The sequence below is a fragment of the Boleophthalmus pectinirostris genome, unplaced genomic scaffold, assembly GCF_026225935.1.
Source record: "Boleophthalmus pectinirostris isolate CB_2022bp ecotype Guang Dong unplaced genomic scaffold, ASM2622593v1 HiC_scaffold_22, whole genome shotgun sequence".
NCBI lineage: Eukaryota > Metazoa > Chordata > Actinopteri > Gobiiformes > Gobiidae > Boleophthalmus > Boleophthalmus pectinirostris.
Window position 1 is genome coordinate 88,543 of NW_026571190.1, and position 21,459 is coordinate 110,001.

Genomic DNA, 21,459 nt, shown 5'->3' on the forward strand with positions numbered 1-21,459 from the left:
GCCTTTATTGTTGATGTGGCCACTCATAGCTGTGGGCGTAAGGTCTGTGGTGCCTGTCGCGACAGCAATCCCCGAACCCGGTGGTGGACACCGGAAGTAAGGGATGCCAACAGGCTGAAGAAGGAGTCCTGTTGGGCCTTGTTGGTTCGCAGAGGGTGTGTTCCAGCTACAGGGGAATCACACTCCTCAGCCTTCCCGGTAATGTCTATTCCAAGGTACTGGAGAGGAGAAGCCGGCTGATAGTTGAACCTCAGATTCAGGAGGAGAAATGTTGTTTTCGTCCTGGTCATGGAACACTGGACCAGCTCTACACTCTCCATCGGGTGCTCAAGGGTTCGTGGGAGTTTGCTCAACCACTCCACATGTGCTTTGTGGATCTGGAGAAGGCATTCGATCCTGTCCGTCATGGTGTCTTGTGGGGTGTGCTCTGGGAGTATGGGGTTGGGGGCCCTTTGCTAAGGGCTGTCCGGTCCCTGTATGACTAGAGCAGGAACTGTGTTCGCATTGCCGGCAGTAAATCAGACCTGTTCCTGCATGTTGGACTCCACGAGGGCTGCCCTTTGTCACTGGCTCTGTTCATTGTATTTATGGACAGAATTTCTAGGCGCAGTCAGGGACCAGAGGGGGTCCGGTTTGGGGACCACAGGATCTCACCTCTGCTGTTTGCAGATGATGTTGTCTTGTTGGCTTCATCAAACCAGGACCTGCAATGTGCACTGGGGCGGTTTGCAGCCGAGTGTGAAGTGGCTGGGATGAAGATCAGCTCTTCCAAGTCCGAGGTCATGGTTCACGACCGGAAAAAGATGGCTTGCCCTCTCCGGGTGGAGAGTCCCTGCCTCAAGTGGAGGAGTTCAAGTATCTTGGGGTCTTGTTCACGAGTGAGGGGAGGATGGAGCGTGAGATTGACAGGCAGATCGGTGCAGCGTCTGCAGTAATGAGATCGCGGATACAAGTGCTCGAAATGAGTTTCCTTCGCAGGGTGTCTGGGTGCTCCCTTAGAGATAGGGTGAGGAGCTCAGTCACACGGGAGGAGCTTGAAGTAGAGCCACTGCTCCTCCACGTCGAGAGGAGCCAGTTGAGGTGGCCCGGGCATCTGTTCTGGATGCCTCCTGGGCGCCTCCCTCGGGAGGTGTTCCGGGCATGTCCCACCGGGTGGAGGCACCGGGGAAGACCCAGGACACGCTGGAGGGACTATGTCTCTGGGCTGGCCTGGGAACACCTCGGGGTTCCCCCAGAGGACTTGTCTAGGGTGAAGGAAGTCTGTGAGTCCCTGCTTAGACTGCTGCCCCGTGACCCGGTCCCGGAAAAGCGGAAGAAAATGGATGGATGGATGGAATTGCTAACACAAAAAATATTTAGACCATGTTAATTTTTTGTTTTTATTGTTTTGAAAATGCTTGCCAAAAACATTGTAATTGAAATGTTCAGTTCCTGCATCTTCCTGCAGGAACACTAATTTGCTTGCTTTGAATAGCTTATGCAACTTGCTTTGTCTTTTTTTTTTTCTTTTTTACTATACTGAAAATTTACCAAAAAAATATACAGAACCATAGCTTCCCAAACCCTAAACAAAACTGATTTAGTAATTAATAGTATTAGTGGAGTATGGACACTGCTATACAACTGAGCAGAGTTTTCAGGCAACTTTGGTAGAATTCAGTTTACCTGTGCCAGATGAGAATGCAAACAACGATGGCTGGCCCTTAAGTAAGCTGCGGTTAAGCAATAATGTTGTGGCACACAGTGTTCCAGCAGGTGGGTCACTGTGGCTATATCAGACATGATGCCGTGTTGGATGGCAGACAGATGACCAGCCAGACCAGGACCTCGGGTGTGAAGGTAGGAAACATTACGGAAGCGTGCCGAAACGGCTTCCTTCAGAACCTGTCAAATGCATAAAATGTTCAACAATTAAGTCGTAGTTTTAAAGTCTGACAAACTTTAAAACTACCATCCACCCATAAGATATGAGTTTTTTGTAATTAAAAATGGTAGCTTCAAAAGTGACATATCACACAGCAACCAGTTGGGTAACACTTTATAATAACTACAGCTTATTTAGCCTTAATAAAGCATGAACAAAGGCTTAATTAATAATGAACAAAGACTTAATTAATCACGAGTCACGCTTAGTAACTACCCAGTAACTAGCCAAAAATCTAGCCATCAACTAATTAAAAATAAAACAAAAACTATAACTTAACAATAAAGTTTTAACGTCACATTTAAAAAGATAAAAATGAATACATTAAAGCTATAAAACCCCTATCAAATAGGGTTTTTTAATAGTTTTATTGTAACCTTTTTAAATGGAACCTAAAAGCTTTAAAGGCACATTTATAGTCATTTACCCATACATCCCCTAACCTGATGAAGGATAAGCCCTTCTTTACGTAGCAGTGGTTGCCCCTGTAGGCCAGTACAGTTATTTCAATGTCCTGCATTCTTGTACAGGCTTGTGGTGGAAACCATTGGTACCGAAAGAAGGGCTTATTTTGCATCAGACCGACTCTGGGCCACATACAGGCAAGAGAACTTTACAGATTACCTTAACGTAATACACATTTAAAAAACTTCACACAATTTAAATTTTTTAAGCATTCATACATTTGTTTATTTTGTTTTAAAAGGAAATAGCTTCCCTGACTCTTAGACTCTTTAAAGTTTGGATCTTTTGCTCTATGTAAGTGTCTTCAGAAATAGCCAATGCACATTGCGCTGCAAACACTGACAGCTTCACAGATTTACTGTAAGTTTGCAATAATTTCTTAGTATTTTTCTGGGGTGACTATGTACAGTCGGCAATCGGAGCTGTAATTACAACTGTATTGTGGTCCTTCCCATACTTTTTGAAGGCTTGACTCATTGTGCCACCTTGCTTGAAGATCTTCAAAATTTTCTTGTACCTGGCCACCACTTTTCTTGGACCTTGAGCTGTAAATAAATAAGAAAATTAAAAGAATAAAGATAAAATATTTTAAGTAGTGTTCTACACTCATTGCTGATTTACCCATATTCTAACACCCTAATTATTCACTGGAACAATTTTAAAAGCATGTTTCACAACTGTTAGGGCAAACATGGCAGGTAACCACACAACAAGTTCCTTGTTCACTTACATGCTTAAACACATTATAATTAGATAGCACATAGCTGCCATTAGAATAAAATGTGTAATGTGAAATTAAGTCATCTAAATTTTACAAGGTACAGCAGTTTTAACTATACTATGAATAGATTATCTGGAGTTCAATATGTTGGTATGCATAATAAAAATTGTCAATAAAGTTTAAATTAAACCTCAGTTTAAAATCACCAAAGTCAGATGGATGTCATTGTTGGGAAGGTTGCACGGTCGAGAACTGCCACAACTATTTAACGTCAAACCCTGCCTTGATGCTGCAGTCAAAATCGCTGTAAATGTAGGTATTAAATAAAATATATGAAAAACAAAAAGATATTAAAGTAACATTTTACCTCTCTGACAATATTTCAGTGCCACTGACCTATCTTTTCTCTTCTTTGTCCTTTTGTTGTTGTTTTTTTCATAAGATATATCATTGGATGATGTATACTTTTCTGATGATTTTTCCTCTACACTGTCTATTTCTATGTTAGAAGTGTCACTTGAAACCAGACTCTAGCTACTGGAGCTGGGGCCAGGGTCCGTTTTCTTGAGAGCTGTGCCAATAATGTAAATGAATGAAAATGATTATTTACCACACTTTCAGATGACACTCATGTCATGAAACCAATTTTAATATTTCACTAAAACAGCACAAGCAACCATACTGGAATGAATAATGGGGAAAACCGAACCAAACTCCTGCTCCTAATACCAAACGTGGAGTGTGCATCTGCATACATTGTGCCATAAACACAGTGGTCCCCTACCTTTTCTGCGCCACGGACCGGTTTTATGTCTGAGAATATTTTCGGGATAATATTTTCACGGAACAGTGGCATGTAAAAGGTGACTCGGTGCATGTGGCGTACACGCGAAGAGGAGATACGGTAAGCCATTGTTTAGTCCTGGTTAAATCCTGTTTTAGTCCTGGTTTAATCTTGATTTTAGACCTGGTTTAGTCCTGGTTTTAGTCCTGGTTTAGATGATTTTGACCTGGTTTAGACCTGGTTCAGTCCAGTCACCCCCCACCCCACCCCACCCCGGTCCTCACTTTGCGGGCACGGTATCTCAGCCACCACCACCACCCCCTCCCACCGCCTGGACTAACCGATTTTCATTTTTATTTATTTTTTATAGGGCTGGGCAAATATAAAAAATATTAATTTCATTAATCGCATGAGTTCGAGTGCGATTAATTGCGATTAATCGCATGTTATATGCAAAACCAATTAATTAATTAAAAAGTAGAGTATAGCGCACTTTTACTGGAAATGTAAATGAAAGAGTCATACATTTGTTGTGCAAACAGCATTTCTTTCACAGGGGAACCTCAGAGCCTTCAAGGTGTTCAGTGAAGGCTCAAGAAAAAATATTGAATGAATTTTTCTTCCAGTGGTATCTGGGTAAATCAGTGACTCCCCCCGCAGCACTGAAGTAAAGAAACAGCTGCAGGGCCTTCGGTGGCTGTAACGAAGTTTGAGTTTTAGTCAGGGGGGAATTCATGAAAATCGTGCACCTCTGGAAAAGTTTTTGATTTTTGGCAGGGTGCTAGATATGGGCCTAAGGTGTTTAAAAATCTATGGATACAAGTTGGGGTGCGCCCCCTAGTGGCTGGTGTACATAAAATCCAAAATGGCTCCAGGAGAAAAGGGAAAAGGAAATTACTTTAGTCTTAAATTGTTGTATAATGTAATTCTTCTACTTTGTTTGATACAAGGAATTCAATTCTGATATCTTCTTATTTTTAATAAACTGTTACGTTAAATCTATTATCATAGTCATATTTAACTAAAATAAACTGTCTAGATCTCTGAAAAAGTTATTTATATATTACTCAGGGCCCTAGACCCATATTATTTTTACCTCCAAGGTGCTTTTCTTTGTTGACTTGAAAGGTCACTTATATGGGCACGTTGGAACAGTGGTTTGCATCAATCTCTCTGCTGCGAGGCCAATTTGCTTTGGATAAAAACGTCTGCTAAATACCTGTGTTTAACCTTTAAATATAGTGTCAAAGATCACATGTGGTGACCGAAAGGACCATGGTGCCAGACATGTGTGCCTTCCCTGGTCCTCTACACACACAATAACAACTGATAATTATTTTTTTTTTATATTGTATTTTTAAAGTGCATTCATGAAGGAATTTTGCAACAGCAAATCATTTTCTACTTCATGCAGCCTAATTGAGGATATTTTTAATATCACTCAACATCAGTAGGACACCAGGACTAAACCAGGACTAACCTTGGACTTGAGAGAGAGAGAAGGAGAACCCTGAGCCCATGGAGCAGTGTGTCCATAAAGCGCGATCGGACAATGGCAGCACTTAGCCCCGTGGGAAGCGGAGCTCTGTGCCAGTCCCGATGGTCTACGTAGGTGCACCTCCGGTCCTGGTTTAGTCCTGGTTTAGTCCTGGTTCAGTCCTGGTTTAGTCTACATGTATCGTACCTCCCCAGTGGCTCTTTGGTGGACCTCACCTATTGAAAACCACTGCTCTACAACATTCTGGTCAAGGCTTTTGCATAACAGTATTTTTCAAACTAAAATGATGGTAACATGTTCAATATTATTCTTTAAGAATGTACATGTGGGTTTAGAATGATCTTTATACAGTATGTTATTTCATTTCTGAGATATGGCCCGTTTTTCAAGCAAAAAGTGACCATTATCATCAACATGAAAATGGCCTTAAAATAGGAAGATAATAATGAAATCACATTCCTTTCATCAAGTCAAGTAGAAAAAGTGTCATTATACAACAATTTAAGACAAAAGGAAGGAGGAAATAGAATAGATCAGCAACACTTACAAGAATTGCCAAAAAAATAAGAGATGTGTGTTGGACAGAGGCAAAGGCTGAGGAGACAAACTGGCTAGATGATATCATGTAATTCATGTCATCAATTCAATCTAATATAATCATTTTAAATGTTTGCTTTTTGTTGGAGTATGGAAAGGGCAGAATGGCTGGTGGATGGAAGAGGAAGAAGACATAGGTATTTGCAATGCTGGGTGTGCAAAATAATGGTGAAAGAAAGCCAGTGCTACAGCTTGTAGAACGCAGATCAAGGAGGCATTTAGTCCCCATCATTGCTCAGCATGTGAGAGTAGGCTCGTCTGTTATCAGTGAGGAATAGCAAGCATATCGGATTTTGCCTCAGTTGGGATACCACAGTTACACAGTTAACCACAGCAGGAGTTGGGTAGATCCAAACACAGATACATACGCAACATATTGAGAGGGCATGCCGCTTTTAGAAAGAGCAGGTCTGGAGGCTGAGGGGGAAAAGAACAGATCATTTGTTATCTGAGCACATTGCTGTAATTGAGTGGATGGAATGGCTGGCCAGAAAACATGATGATGGGCCATTAGGAAGGTTGATCTATGATACAGGGAAACAGTTCAACCTTGAGGTTATCATTATTGTTAGGATTTTTGTTTGGTCATGATTTTCTTGATGTTTGTTTATCAAATATACTTTTCAAATTAATATTTGAAACATTTGAGAATAAAATCTGTAAAGTTCTCTTGCCTGTATGTGGCCCAGAGTCGGTCTGATGCAAAATAAGCCCTTCTTTCGGTACCAATGGTTTCCACCACAAGCCTGTACAAGAATGCAGGACATTGAAATAACTGTACTGGCCTACAGGGGCAACCACTGCTACGTAAAGAAGGGCTTATCCTTCATCAGGCTAGGGGATGTATGGGTAAATGACTATAAATGTGCCTTTAAAGCTTTTAGGTTCCATTTAAAAAGGTTACAAAAAAACTATTAAAAAAACCTATTTGATAGGGCTTTTATAGTTTTAATGTATTCATTTTTACCTTTTTAAATGTGACATTAAAACTTAATCAAGTTATAGTTTTTTATTTTATTTTTAATTAGTTGATGGCAAGATTATTATTATTATTTTTTTCACAAAGTTATTTGAAACTTTTTAAAGAAAAGAGTTCACAAACCAGAATGCTGAGAATGTAGAGTTGATTCTCACCGCTGCTGAAGTAAAAATTCAGCTCAATACATTAACTTCTTAGGTTCTTTTTAAAGACAATGCAGTAAAGTGTATTTACCTAGTTGACATGTTTCAGCTGCTAGCTGCAAGCCATCTTCAGAACTGTCACCGATGTTGGTGGTGACGTGTCGTATATCAGCTGTTGTTACTTCCTGTAGGCGTGGTCAGCCTGATGGACCTGGCAGGTCGCTCAGACTGACCACGCCTCCCGTCGCCCGGTGTTCTCTGGAGGAGGGTGTCCCAGGTGTGTGAAAGGAGGAACGCGCCGTCGTCCCCGGTTAATGCTGTCCGTGCCTCGTTTCCTGATTTCAATGGCCTCCTTGATCCAACGTTTGAACTTGTTGTTTTCCGATCCAATGACCCGAGCCCCGTCCCAATCCATAATGTGGTTGTTCCTTTTACAGTGGTCTGATATGGCGGATTTTAGGCTTTCCTGTTCTGCTTTGTCTTTTTGTGTTCTGGTGAGTCTCTCTGACGTTTCCTTTTCGCATTCCTTTTGGTGTTCCTTTTTTCGGATGTGAAATGCCCGGCCTGTTTCCCCTGTGTGTGATTTATTGCATGATTTGCATTGAATTTGGTATATGGCGTTGCATTTTTGTTCTTGTGGGATTTTGTCCTTGGGGTGTACGAGTTGTTGGCAGAGTTTTATGTATGATTTTACTCCAGTGCTTATGTTGTGTTTTTTCGTGGCTCTCTGGATGGGTTCGGTTATGCCTCTGATGTACGGTACTGTGACTATGTTCTTGTGGTCTTGCTGCCCTGTGTTGGATTGTTGTGTTTTTTTCCGGGGTTTGTTGGTTTTATTGATAACTTGTTGTCTGCCTTTGTTTATGGCCCAGCTGGGATATTGACATTGTTTGAGTGTTTGTATGATGTGTCTCTCCTCTTCCTCCCTGTCGGTCTGTGATGAGTGTGGCCCGTTCCAATAATGTTCTTACTACTGAAAGTTTGTGTGCAGTGGGATGTTGGGATGTCCAGAGCAGATATTGGTCAGTGTGTGTAGGTTTCCGGTATACAGTAATTTTGATGCTGCCGTCTGCGATGTGTTGGATTTTAATGTCCAGAAAAGATATGGCTCCGTCTTTCTCCTCCTCGTGTGTGAACTGAATATTACCTGTGTCGTCTTGTGTGTTGAGATGGTCTGTGAGTTCTTGCGTGTGTCCTTGCTGTATTTTTTCCAGGATGTCATCTACGTAGCGTTTCCAAAAGGTTAAACGGCGTTGTGGTGGTGCGGTGTTGAATGCTTTCTGTTCCAGGTCCTCCATAAAAAAACTGCTCATTATTGCTGATAGTGGATCTCCCATTGCGAACCCCTCTTTCTGTCTGTAAATTATGCTGTTGTACTGAAAATATGTAGATTTGGCCACGAAACGTAATAATTGTGTAATGTCATCAACTGTTAGATTTGTGTGTTTTTTGAGTGTTCTGTCCTTTTTAAATTTTTCTTGTACTATGTGTAGTGTGACATCCACGGGTGTTTTTGTGAAGAGTGACATGATGTTGTGTGATATGAGTATTTCATCCGGTGCTATTGTAATGTTTTTTAGTTGCTGTGCCAATTGTTTCGCATTCTTGCAGTGGAATTTAGTTTGACCGATGAGTGGTTTTATTATTTCGACCAGGGCTTTGGATAAATTGTATGTTACCGAACCTATGCTATCGACTATCGGGCGGAGTGGTGTGTCTGTTTTGTGAATTTTCGGGGTTCCGTAAATGCGCGGGCTGATGCTGGCTGTAGGGATTAAATCGTTGTATGCTTCTCGGGTGATATTTTTCTGTTCTAATAGGGGTTTGAGAAACGTTTTGAGGGCTCGTTTCTTTTCTTCTGTCGGATTCTTTCTGATGATTTCGTAGGTGTCGGTGTCTGCGAGTAGTGCTTCCAATTTATGTTCGTATGTTTTTGTGTCCAATATGACTGTTGTCCTGCCTTTATTTGCAGGTAAAATAATGATTGTGTTGTCTTTTTTCATGTGATTAATGGCTTTCCTTTCCTTCTTGGTTATATTGCTTTTCGGTAATTTGGCTGTTTTTAGAATCCCTGTCACTGTATTGTGTAAATCTGCTTTCTGTCCCTGATTTGGTATTTTTTGGCATGCTAGTTCCGTGGCTAATATGTATTCTTCTATGGGTATTTTGTTTGGGGTGGTGGCAAAATTAAGTCCTCGCGCAAGTATGTTTGTTTCTGTTTCTGTGATTTTTCGCTGAGTTAAATTGCATACCCATTTATCTTTATTTTTTGTTAGTGAGGTTTCGATTTTACGGTGTTTTTCTCTATTAGTAATTTTAACTTCCTAACGTGGCGGTCCTTAGTTGTTTTAAATTCTAATTCGTATGTTTTTTCTAAATGTTCGCTAACCTGTCATTGTGCCTCTTCTTCCATGGGGAAAAGCCGTCCATATTTTTCGCTTTTGTCCATTAGTTCTCGTTCAATGTTTTTCTGTTTATTGATAGTGATGCGAATCCTTTCATTTAATAGTGCTTTTTTGGCCTTATTAACAATTTGTTTTGCATTATGGGTTGGGATCGGGGTCTTGATGTTAATACTAGCTGGCGTGATGTTCTCGTCTCTGCATCGGAGGTTGAAGCGTAGGTGGTTGTTATAGTGGGCGCGCGCCTTTTCCAGCCTCTCCAAATGGCAAAGTGCTTTGACATCTCTTTGTCCAAATCTTCTTCTTATTAAGCCAATGATGTTCATTTTGTCTTCTTATCTACTTTAACTTCTTAGGTTCTTTTTAAAGACAATGCAGTAAAGTGTATAGTGTAGCCTGATGGACCTGGCAGGTCGCTCAGGCTGACCACGCCTACAGGAAGCAACAACAGCTGATATACGACACGTCACCACCAACACCGGTGTCAGTTCTGAAGATGGCTTGCAGCTAGCAGCCGAAACATGTCAACAAGGTAAATACACTTTACTGCATTGTCTTTAAAAAGAACCTAAGAAGTTAAAGTAGATAAGAAGACAAAATGAACGTCATTGGCTCAGCTCAATACACTCCGGGCTTAGAAAATAGCTAGTCTCGTACCTTAACAAATCCTTAGTTAAGTCCAAACAGTCTTCCCTTTAGAAAAGTTTACAAAAAATGTATTAACTACTGGTTGAAACAATTATCAATTAATGGTGTTACTTAGACATTTGTTAATCATTATCACATGCCTAAATAATCTGAAAATTAGATTTTTTGTTTATTGTTTCTCTGGAATTTGACCAAGCTTAACAAATGCTTAATAAAGCATAATTAGTCTTCACTTTAGAAAAGCTCTCATGAAGACTTAACATTGCATTGCATTGCATTATTAGTAAATCATTCTCTCATAGCTTACTAATCATTAATAAATGCTTAAATTTGTACTTAAATATGTATTTACAAATGCACACACAAATGATTAATTCATGAGTAACTAAGTATGAAATAATTATGAGTAACTATTTACAGCACAGGTGAATTAAGTGCAAGTTAAGTGCTAATTAAGGTTGTAATTAAGTAGTTACTCAGCATGACTTATGATTAATTAAATCTTTGTTCATTATTAATTGAGTCTTTGTTCATGCTTTATTAAGGCTAAATAAGCCGTAGTTATTATAAAGTGTTATCAACTCGGGTTCATCTTCAAAAATAAACTTAAACATCAGAGCAACCCTTTTTGATGATATTTGATAATGCCTTTCACCTTTGATTTCTCTATATTCTTTGTTATAACAACCACTGCCCCTGAGGTGAGTACACTGTAACAAATCGGCAGGTGTTTATTGTATTATTTCAGTAAATAACTGTAAATCATATTTGGGTCCGGTCAAGCGGTAACAGAGGGAAACGGGGGTAGATTTTTTACATTCAAATAGCTCTTATTCAGAAACTAGAGGGACTATTGAAAAAAGTAAGGTATAGGGAATGTAGGAAAGAGTTAACACTCCAACAGGGTAAAGTTAAACCTGTGATATTCTTTCAAGTTATTGACAAAAAATAAAAATATGTCGGTAACGGAGGGAATGAAATATGCAGCATTTTTGGGCAATAAATACAAACAATGATAACTAGCGGTTCTCACTTACATATCCTTAACAAACTGGTTTGAATATTTGCTTCATATAGTTTTTTACCATATGGTACAAGATTAGGTTGAAAAATCTCTTACTTTTTGAGTCATGAGATTTTTAATTAAGAAAGGTCATGGTAACGGAGGAAAAGTAACAGAGGGAAAATTGTGCAAACAAGTAGAAGGTGCATGATTTTGCATAATTTGTCAGCTTTTTTCTTCTGAATACTTTTATTTCTATAAAATGTCAGTCCTTCCAAGCTAATTTTTATCATTTTAAATAAATGATTTAGTAATTTTTGTTCCATGTTGCATACATGGTCTGTTTAAAACGTATGTAACTTTAGAACCAAAAATCTGTTGTTGAATACATGTTTATATTAGATGCATTAACTTGAATTTTTGGCCTTGCTGTTTATTTCTGCTTGACCGGGCCCATTTACAGGTAAGAGCTGGGAACACTTTAACAGGTTTATGTTGGGATATCCTTTACAGTTATTTATTGGCTTTAAGTTTACAGTAAATAATTGCTCTACAGCTTACAGCAAAACCTTGTATTACCGTTTCAGTAAATTACTGTAAATCATATTTACAAGTGTTACCTGGCAATTTTGTTGCCAGTAATTCTCTGTAATTTAAAAATACAGCTAATCAATATATTGCCATAAGAATAGACAGACTCAGAGTTAAAATGCATTCAAACATTTATTTAAAAAAAAAAAAAAAAACAGTTAACACAAATACACACTAAAATATGTAAACAAATGATGTAACAAAATACTTAAGAAAGCTAAAGACACATGTAAACTGACTGTTGGACATGAACTGATGTATAAGGTCAATAAACAGCCTGAAGAGAAAAGATGTGAGGATCCTTCAGCTGTGTGTGAGCTGCACTCAAGTCCTTTAGGCTCCTTCTAGATCTGTAGACACCTTTAATATTTGCACAGAGAGGAGTGACAGAAAACAATTGTGCTTAATGTTATTAGAATGATATCAACATCCCACCACTAAGTCTATACATGAATGACATGCTCACCTGTCCAGTGTGCAGGTGAAGAAAGCAGCACAGATACAGTGGGGTGTACTTCAGTCTTCAGAGTATCAAAGTAAACTACGACTTCACCTGAACAAACAGACTGACATTTTATTATTATTTGTATTATAATATAACATGATATTTATGCCTTTATAATGCACATATCACAGAAAACAGTAGTGCTATAAAAATAATAGTGCTAGTTCATGCTATAATGACAGAAGGTTTACATCACTAAACCTTTACATTAAAGACAGGCTCACCTAACTGAAACCCAGTGTGCAGGAGACTTCTAGTGAAGAATGCAGACAGCTACAAAAGTGACGTTCAGTCAGTCTCCAGTGTCCACCTAAACAAATACATATTTTTATAAAACATGGTGTTCAGTATTACACCTGCAATCACAGAACATTGTGTTCCATGTTTTTTTGTTTTTTTTTTTACAATTTTATTTATAAATTTCGGTAGCACATTACAGAGTATATATCAAACATTATATTTATGCTTTTTTTTTTTTTCCAAAACCCAAATAAAAATAACCCCCAAGAAAAAAAAAACATAGAACAAATAAATATATAAAATAATAATAATAGCAATAGTAATAGTAATAATAATAAAAGCTTAAATTCAAAGAAAAAAAAAAATTATATTATAATAATAACAAATGAAAAAACAGCAGATAATACAAAGACAGATAAATACACAGTGACAGATTAAGAAAAAGACATACACAACCACGCTAAGGTATGGTGCCCATTTTGTATGTGTCCATGTATTTCAAAAATGGCTGCCATGTTTTTTCAAATTTTGTGGTCGAACCTGCAAGGGTAAATCTCTTCTTCTCAATGTGTAAAAAAGTCATAAGATCATTTATCCATTGGTCATGTGTGGGAGGGATTGCTTCCTTCCACCTCAAGAGAATGAGGCACCGTGCTATCAAAGAAGCGAAGGCTAGAGCTCGAAAACAATGCTCCGTGTTAAATACACCAGGGGGCAGCACACCAAAGAGCGCAGTCAAAGCATTGGAGGGAATTCTTGTTTTATATGCCTCAGACAATATATGGAACACTGAAGTCCAATAGTTGTTAAAATTAGGACATGACCAAAAAGTATGTATAAGTGAGCCAGTATCAGACTTGCAGCGATAAAATTTTGCTATTTTTTCCTTAGAAAGGTTGAACCGATGAAAGACTTTAAATTGAAGAAGTCCATGCCTGGCACAAATGGAGGAAGAGTGCACTCTACAAAGGATAGCTCCCCAAAGGTCATCAGATATGTTCAACTCTAGATCTTTTTCCCTATGTGATTTTATAATAGCAAGAGACGGAGATTGTAAATTTAACAAAATGTTGTAAATTACTCTAATAGACCCCTTTTTATGAATATTTATATCCAAAATGTAATCTAACATTGTAGCCTCTGGTAAGTTAGGAAAGGATGGATATCTATTGCTTACGAAAAGTCGAATTTGTAGATAACGCAAAAAGTGTGTCCGAGGAATATTAAAAAGTTCAGTCAGCTGTAAGAATGATGCAAAAACTCCATGAACAAACATATCTTTAAACATTCGTAACCCCTTAATGTTCCAGATCTTAAAAGCAGAATCAATCATTGATGGTGGAAACATGTGATTTGAGCACAAAGGAGCTTTACATGACATTGTATGTAAACCAAACTTCCTTCTACATTGCACCCAAATCCTAAGAGTCGTAGAGCAGAGAGTTACCTTTATACTGACGAATTTCTAAGGGAAGTGCTGCACTCAGTAGTGCTTGTAGAGAGGTCTTCCCACACGCAGCAGATTCAATATGGACTCATGAAGAAATCTTAGAAGTTGAATCACTAGCCCAATAGAGCATGTTGCGTATGTTTGCCGCCCAATAATAACATTGAACATTTTGAAAGGCAAGACCACCTAATGACCTTGGTCTTTGCATAAATTCCTTATGGATCTGTGGAGATTTGCCATTCCAGATAAATTCTGAGATAATTTTTTCAAGAGCGACAAATAATTTTTTGGGAATGTAAAGTGGGATGCATTGGAAAAGATAGCGGTATCTCGGCAGTACATTCATTTTGACAGAATTGACATGACCAATCAATGAGAGTGGCAAATTATTCCATCTCTGTAACTCTGCTTTTGTATTTTCAAGTAGTGACAGAAAGTTCTCTTCATAAAGTGAGTTATATACCTGAGTAACCTTAATACCTAAATAAGATAAATAATCTGATTTCACCATCCATCCATCCATCCATTTTCATCCACTTATCTGGGGCCGGGTCACGGGGGCAGCAGCCTAAGCAGGGACTTCCAGACTTCCTTCACCCCAGACACGTCCTCCAGCTCCTCCGGGGGGACCCCGAGGCGTTCCCAGGCCAGCCGAGAGACATAGTCCCTCCAGCGTGTTCTGGGTCTTCCCCGGGGCCTCCTCCCGGTGGGACATGCCCGGAACACCTCCTGAGGGAGGCACCCAGGAGGCATCCGGAACAGATGCCCAAGCCACTTCAACTGGCTCCTCTCGACGTGGAGGAGCAGCGGCTCTACTCCGAGCTCCTCCCGTGTGACTGAGCTCCTCATCCTATCTCTAAGGGAGCGCCCAGCCACCCTGCGGAGGAAACTCATTTCGAGTGCTTGTATCCACGATTTCGTCCTTTCGGTAATTACCCACAGCTCGTGACCATAGGTGAGAGTAGGAACGAAGACTGACCGGTAAATCGAGAGCTTCGCCTTTCGACTCAGCTCCCTCTTCACCACAACGGTCCCATACAGTGACCGCATCACTGCAGACGCTGCACCGATCTGCCTGTCAATCTCACGTTCCGTCCTCCCCTCACTCGTGAACAAGACCCCGAGATACTTGAACTCCTCCACTTGAGGCAGGGACTCTCCAGCCTCCCGGAGAGGGCAAGCCACCTTTTTCCGGTCAAGAACCATGGCCTCGAACTTAGAAGAGCTGATCTTCATCCCAGCCGCTTCACACTCGGCTGTAAACTGCCCCAGTGCACACTGCAGGTCCTGGTTCGATGAAGCCAACAGGACAACATCGTCCGTAAACAGCAGAGATGAAATCCTGTGGTCCCCAAACTGGCCCCCCTCCGGCCCCTGACTGCGCCTAGAAATTCTGTCCATAAATACAATGAACAGAACCGGTGACAAAGGGCAGCACTGGCGGAGTCCAACATGCACCGGGAACAGGTCTGACTTACTGCCGGCAATGCGAACACAGCTCCTGCTCCGGTCATACAGGGACCGGACAGCCCTTAGCAAAGGGCCCCGGACCCCATACTCCCAGAGCACCCCCCACAGGACACCACGAGGGACACGGTTAAATGCCTTCTCCAAGTCCACAAAGCACATGTGGACTGGTTGGGCAAACTCCCACGAACCCTCGAGCACCTGATTGAGAGTATAGAGCTGGTCCAGTGTTCCACGGAAAGGACAAAAACCACACTGCTCCTCCTGGATCTGAGGTTTGACTATCGGCCGGATTCTCCTCTCCAGTACCCTGGCATAGACCTTACCGGGAAGGCTGAGAAGTGTGATTCCCTTGTAATTGGAACACACCCTCCGGTCCCCCTTCTTATACAGAGGGACCACCACCCCGGTTTGCCAGTCAAGAGGTACTGTCCCCGACCGCCACGCGATGTTGAAGAGGCGTGTCAGCCAAGACAGCCCCGCAACATCCAGAGACTTAAGGTACTCAGGACAGATCTCATCCACCCCCGGAGTCTTGCCACCAAGGAGCTTGCCACCAAGGAGCTTGCCACCAAGGAGCTTGCCACCAAGGAGCTTGCCACCAAGGAGCTTGCCAACCACTTCCGGTGTCCACCACCGGGTTCGGGGATTGCCGCCGCGACAGGCACCACAGACCTTACGGCCACAGCCACGAGCGGCCGCATTGACAATTGAGGCCAAGAACAGAGCCCATTCGGACTCCATATCTCCAGCCTCCCCCGGAATCCGGGAGAAGTCCTCCTGGAGGTGCGAGTTGAAAGTCTCTCTGACAGAGGGCTCCGCTAGATGTTCCCAACAGACCCTCACTACACGCCTGGGCCAGGTCTTTCTGGCTTCCTCCTCTGCCAGCGAACCCAACTCACAACCAGGTGGTGATCAGTTGATAGCTCAGCCCCTCTCTTCACCCGAGTGTCCAAGACACACGGCCGGAGGTCAGATGACACAACTACAAAGTCGATCATCGACCTCCGGCCTAGGGTGTCCTGGTGCCACATGCACTTATGGACACCCTTGTGCTCGAACATGGTGTTTGTTATGGACAAACTGTGACTAGCACAGAAGTCCAATAACAAAACACCGCTTAGGTTCAGATCGGGGAGGCTGTTCCTCCCAATCACCCCTCTCCAAGTGTCACTGTCGATGCCCACATGGGCGTTGAAGTCCCCCTCCCAAGGACTCCAAGAAGGCTGGGTACTCAGCACTGCTGTTCGGCCCATAGGCCGACGCCACAGTAAGAGACCTGTCCTCGACCCGAAGGCGCAGGGACCCTCTCGTTCACCGGGGTGAACTCCAACACACAGCGGCTGAGCTGTGGGGCAATGAGCAGGCCCACACCAGCCAGCCGCCGCTCCCCGCGGCCAACGCCAGAGAAATGGAGAGTCCAGCCCCTCTCAAGGAGTTGGGTTCCAGAGCCCAAACTGTGCGTGGAGGTGAGGCCGATCTGATTTCACTTTAAAGTTAAAATTTGTAAACAAAATATTCTTTGCTTTTGAGCTAATTCTAAGCAATTCACTTTTATGCATATTTAATTTATAGCCAGAGATACTGCCAAAATCATAAAAAATGGTAAGAGCATGGGGAAAAGAGCCCAAAGGATCAGATACGTACAACAACAGATCATCCACGTACAAGGAGTTTATGTTCCTGGCCTGCTCTATAAACACCCTTGACCCTATTATCTGTATGCAATTTAATTGTGCAAGGGGCTCAATAGACAGATCAAAAAGAAGAGGGGATAAGAGACAACCCTGTCTCGTACCGCGATGGAGTGGGAAAAAGGTGTAATATAGAGAGTTTGTCCTGACACATGCCATAGGTGAAGAATAGAGTAGTTGCACCCAGGAAATAAATTTAGGTCCAAAGCCAAATTTTCTAAGAACGTAAAACAGATAATCCCACTCCACCTGGTCAAATCCCTTCTCAGCATCAAGAGATAAAGCCACTTCTGGAGTTACTGTTGACGGTGTATGCAATATATTGAAAAACCTGTGCAAATTTTAAAAAAAACTATGTCTACCCTTAACAAATCCAGTTTGATCTGGTGATATCAAGGAGGGCAAATGCTTTTCAAGACAGAGAGCTAACAATTTAGATAAGATCTTAAAATCCACATTCAATAACGATATTGGTCAATATGAAGAGCATTCAAGTGGATCTTTATTCAGTTTCAATAATAAAGAAATAGTTGCTTGTCGGAGCGTAAGAGGAAGGGATTTTGAAATAAAAGATTCTGTATACATATCCCTTAATAGAGGAGAAAGGCTTTCTTTGAAAGTTTTAAAAAATTCAACTGGGAAGCCATCTGGTCCCGGTGACTTTCCGCTCTGCATTGCAGCAGTTGCCAGTTTAACCTCCTCCACAGATATTAACTCTTCCATTTGATCTTAGACAGGCTCCAAGGTAGGAATGGGTAAGTTCTCAAAAAAGTCGTCAAATAAATGTGGTGAATTTAAAGATTCAGACTGATAGAGATCAGAATAAAATAACTGAAAGCTCTCATTTATGATTTTAGGGCTTGTAGAAACCTTCCCATCCCGGGACCTGATCGCAGGTATCAACTGTGCGGATTCTGATTTATGTAGCTGATGCACTAAAAGTTTAGACGCCTTCTCCCCATGCTCAAACCACTGCCCTCTAGATATATGAATCATTCGCTCAGCTTGTTTGGTCGAAATCAAATTGAATTAATTTTGCAAGACTATTCGCTGTCTATACAATTCTGGAGTAGGAGCCACTGAATATTGATTATGCAGTTGAGATATTAAGCTACAGTTTTGTTTCTGCTTTTTGTAGGAACAATATGATATAAACTTTCCCAAATTGTGCTAGAGGTTACATCAGGGGTCAAATTTGCTTCTAGGAAGAAATCAATTTGTTTAGGAATATGTTGCACAAATAGCTTGTCTGATAACAATAAAGGGTTAAGTCTCCATGAATATATAAAAGGTTCATTTGGAAAGCTTAATTCTAAAATCAGTGGGCTATGATCAGATATAACTATGCTCTCATACCTGCAAGTTTTAACATGGGAACAAAAAATTGTATCCATAAAAAAATAGTCTATGCGCGAGTATGTTTGATGTACTGGCAAAAAAAAAAAAGAGTAGTGCTTAGAAGAAGGATTGAGATACCTCCAGACATCTACTACCCCATACATATGCAAGTAAGATTGCAATGTTTGTGTTGATTTAGCGGTTGAGAAATGTTTAGTTGAGGAACGGTCCAAGATTGGGTCCACAACTGTATTCATATCGCCAGCGAGTATCAAGTGGTGGGTGTTAACTTGAGGTAGAGAGTGAAGGAAATTGTTAAAAAAAAATCTGTGGTCATCCCAGTTAGGAGCATATACATTTGCCAGAATAAGATGAATGTTGAACAATGTGCCAGTTACAATTATATAACGACCATTGGGATCAGCTATTGTATCAGAAGGCATAAAAGGAGTATTTTTATTTATAAGAATAGCTGTGCCTCTTGCCTTTGCATAAAATTTTGAATGAAAAACTTGCCCTACCCAACTTCTCCTTAATTTTAATTGCTGTAAGTTTTTGAGGTGTGTTTCTTGCAAAAATGCTATATTCACTTTAATGTGGAGAAGATGTGTAAGTACCTTATTGCATTTAATTGGGTGATTCAATCCCTTCACATTCCAACTTATGAAATTAACATGGCAGCCATTACCTACAATGGAAGACGCGTTATCAGAAGGGGTCACCATGGTAGTGTCCGAAGTTGTAAAAATTCAAAAGTTCTGTCACTGGAAGTACAAAAAGGGAGTTAACTGCTGTCTGTAACATTGCAAAACAAAAAGCAAAAAAAAGATAAATAAACATACACCCCCCCCATCCCCGTCCCCAAATTCCCCAGTGCTGTCCCCAATCAACGAACACAAAAAATACCTGAAGCTTTCTCACTTCCATCGAGATTCCAATTCACCTAGTTATAACCACAGTCCCATTGTTAAGAAGGGAAAAAGAATAATCTGCAAATTTCTTTCTTCCTTTTTTTTTTTTTTTTTAACAATTAGTAAGTTCACTTTAAACATATATAGATATGTTTAACTCTTAGCACACAAGCTGTATTTAGTCAAATCACATATTATAAAATGAATCCGAAATAGACCAGTCTCCTCTGCACCTGGCCACCCGGGGGCAAAAACAACCGCACCTCTCACAACGTTTGTTAGAACAGGATGTATTCCGTCCAGTGCACTAATAATATACCTCAAAGGAAGAAAAAATATATATATATTAGCAATATATAAATGGATTATTTATCTAAACACACAAAGAAAATACAAATGAACTTCTTTTCTTAAACAGTAAATCAGTACAAGTAAGTCAGTACAAGTCAGTTGCCCGTATACATTCTCATAGTGTGTATTTTAACTACTCATCTCTCCCGAACCTGGAGCCAATGAAGTCTTTCACGCTATTGGGAGTGTCAAATACCTTCGTTTCCCCGTCACAGGTGACATGAAGACAGGTAGGGTAGAGATGACCATAATGCACTCCCTCTCTCCCCCGAAGCAACCCTTTTACTTCATTAAAAGCTGCACGGCGTTGGTTTAGTTCAGCGCTAAAGTCCGGAAAAATTAGGATCTGTTTTCCGCAAACTTCCAGCCGACCTTTATCTCTGGCGAGGCGTTGGATCCACTCCTTCTCCTGATAATAATGGACATGAACGATGAATGGCCGTGGTCTTCCTCCTCCCGGGGGTAATTGAGCTGATACCCGGTGAGCCCTGTCCAGGACCGGGGGCTTCTCCAAACCGCTTGGACCTCCCAACACTTCATGCAACAACTCGGAAAACGAACCTGGTTGGGTTCCCCTGTTCCAGGCCCTCAGGTACACCCAAAATGCAGAGGTTGCATCTTCTTCCCCTGTTCTCCAGGTCGTCCAACTTTAGTACTAGTTTTTCGTACTTGTTGCTTAACTCGTCGTACCTTGTTTCCATGGCTACCATATGAATGTCCAGATTGGACAGGTCTTTCCAGTATTTGCTTAGCTTGTCACTGCATTCCTCCAGAACCTTATTAATGGGCGCAACCGTTCGGTTAATTTCCTCCCGCAACCCGGCATTTTCTTCTTTAATCACTTCTTTAACAATGTCACGAAAAGCCTGAAGTGAGCTAGCATCAATAGCAACAGTGCTAGTAGTGGTTTCTTCGGAGATAGCAGCTTGTGAAGTTGCTTTGCTAGCTTCCGAGATGCTGACCTAAGCTTATGCGGATTTGGGAGGCATTTTACAGAAAAAAAATGTAAACAAGCAGTCAAAACACAAGGTTCCTCTTCCAGATGCCACGCACGTACTACATTGAATGTATTGGGCAGATTATTAAGTATTGTGACAAGAATATTGGGATCTCGTGGTTCGCACATCTATTCCATCACGCGCCGTTAGTGGTCTCCTGTGTACCATATTTTTTGACATGTTTGACCAATTCTAATTTAATTTAACTTAATTTAATCACAAGCTTACCTTTACTTTAATCCAGTGCGCAGTGGACTTTTATATCCGTGTTGATGAGCCAGCTCAGCTCATGGTGAGATAAGACCTGGACCTAGTCTTCTCTCTTCAGTGCACCACCTGGTGAAGGCCGACTGCACTGACAACTTTACCTGAACAAACACATTCACATTTGTATTAAACATAGAAGTGTGAAGCCTGAACTGGCAATATGCTTTTGTAGTTCACACTCACAGTAAACAGGCCTAAACATAATAAAAAATAGTCTGACATAGATTCCTTTGAAACACATCAGGTCTGCACTGCTTCTGCATCTGCTCCTCCTGCCTGCTCCGGTGTTCTCCGCGGCCCCGCTTTGCACATACCTCTTCACACGTTCTACAGGGCTTGTACCGGGCCAATGCCCGCATTTACTGTTCACATGTAAAACAGTGGCTCAGCCTGCACTCACCTCTGATAACCACTGCCTCCAGTGCGATATTTTGCGATATTTTGGGGTTTGTGCGACACAAACTCCCGTTCTCCCGGAGTTTT

The 21,459-nt window shown here is 41.2% G+C and overlaps 1 protein-coding gene and 1 long non-coding RNA gene across 2 annotated transcripts in view; both read right to left on the bottom strand.

The window, feature by feature from the left end:
* exoc3l1 (exocyst complex component 3-like 1) overlaps nt 1–21,459 on the bottom strand; it is a 74,021-nt gene that overhangs the window by 46,599 nt on the left and 5,963 nt on the right. The window contains exon 6 of the mRNA XM_020933679.2: nt 1,666–1,884. Within this exon, the coding sequence (XP_020789338.1) occupies nt 1,666–1,884 (219 nt within the window). The remainder of the gene's footprint in view (nt 1–1,665; nt 1,885–21,459) is intronic.
* Nucleotides 11,984–21,111, bottom strand: LOC110168252 (uncharacterized). Its single transcript, XR_002319010.2, has 4 exons — nt 20,938–21,111; nt 12,485–12,570; nt 12,222–12,308; nt 11,984–12,115 (listed from the first exon to the last, which is right to left on the bottom strand). It is a non-coding gene; the product is annotated as an uncharacterized LOC110168252 (long non-coding RNA).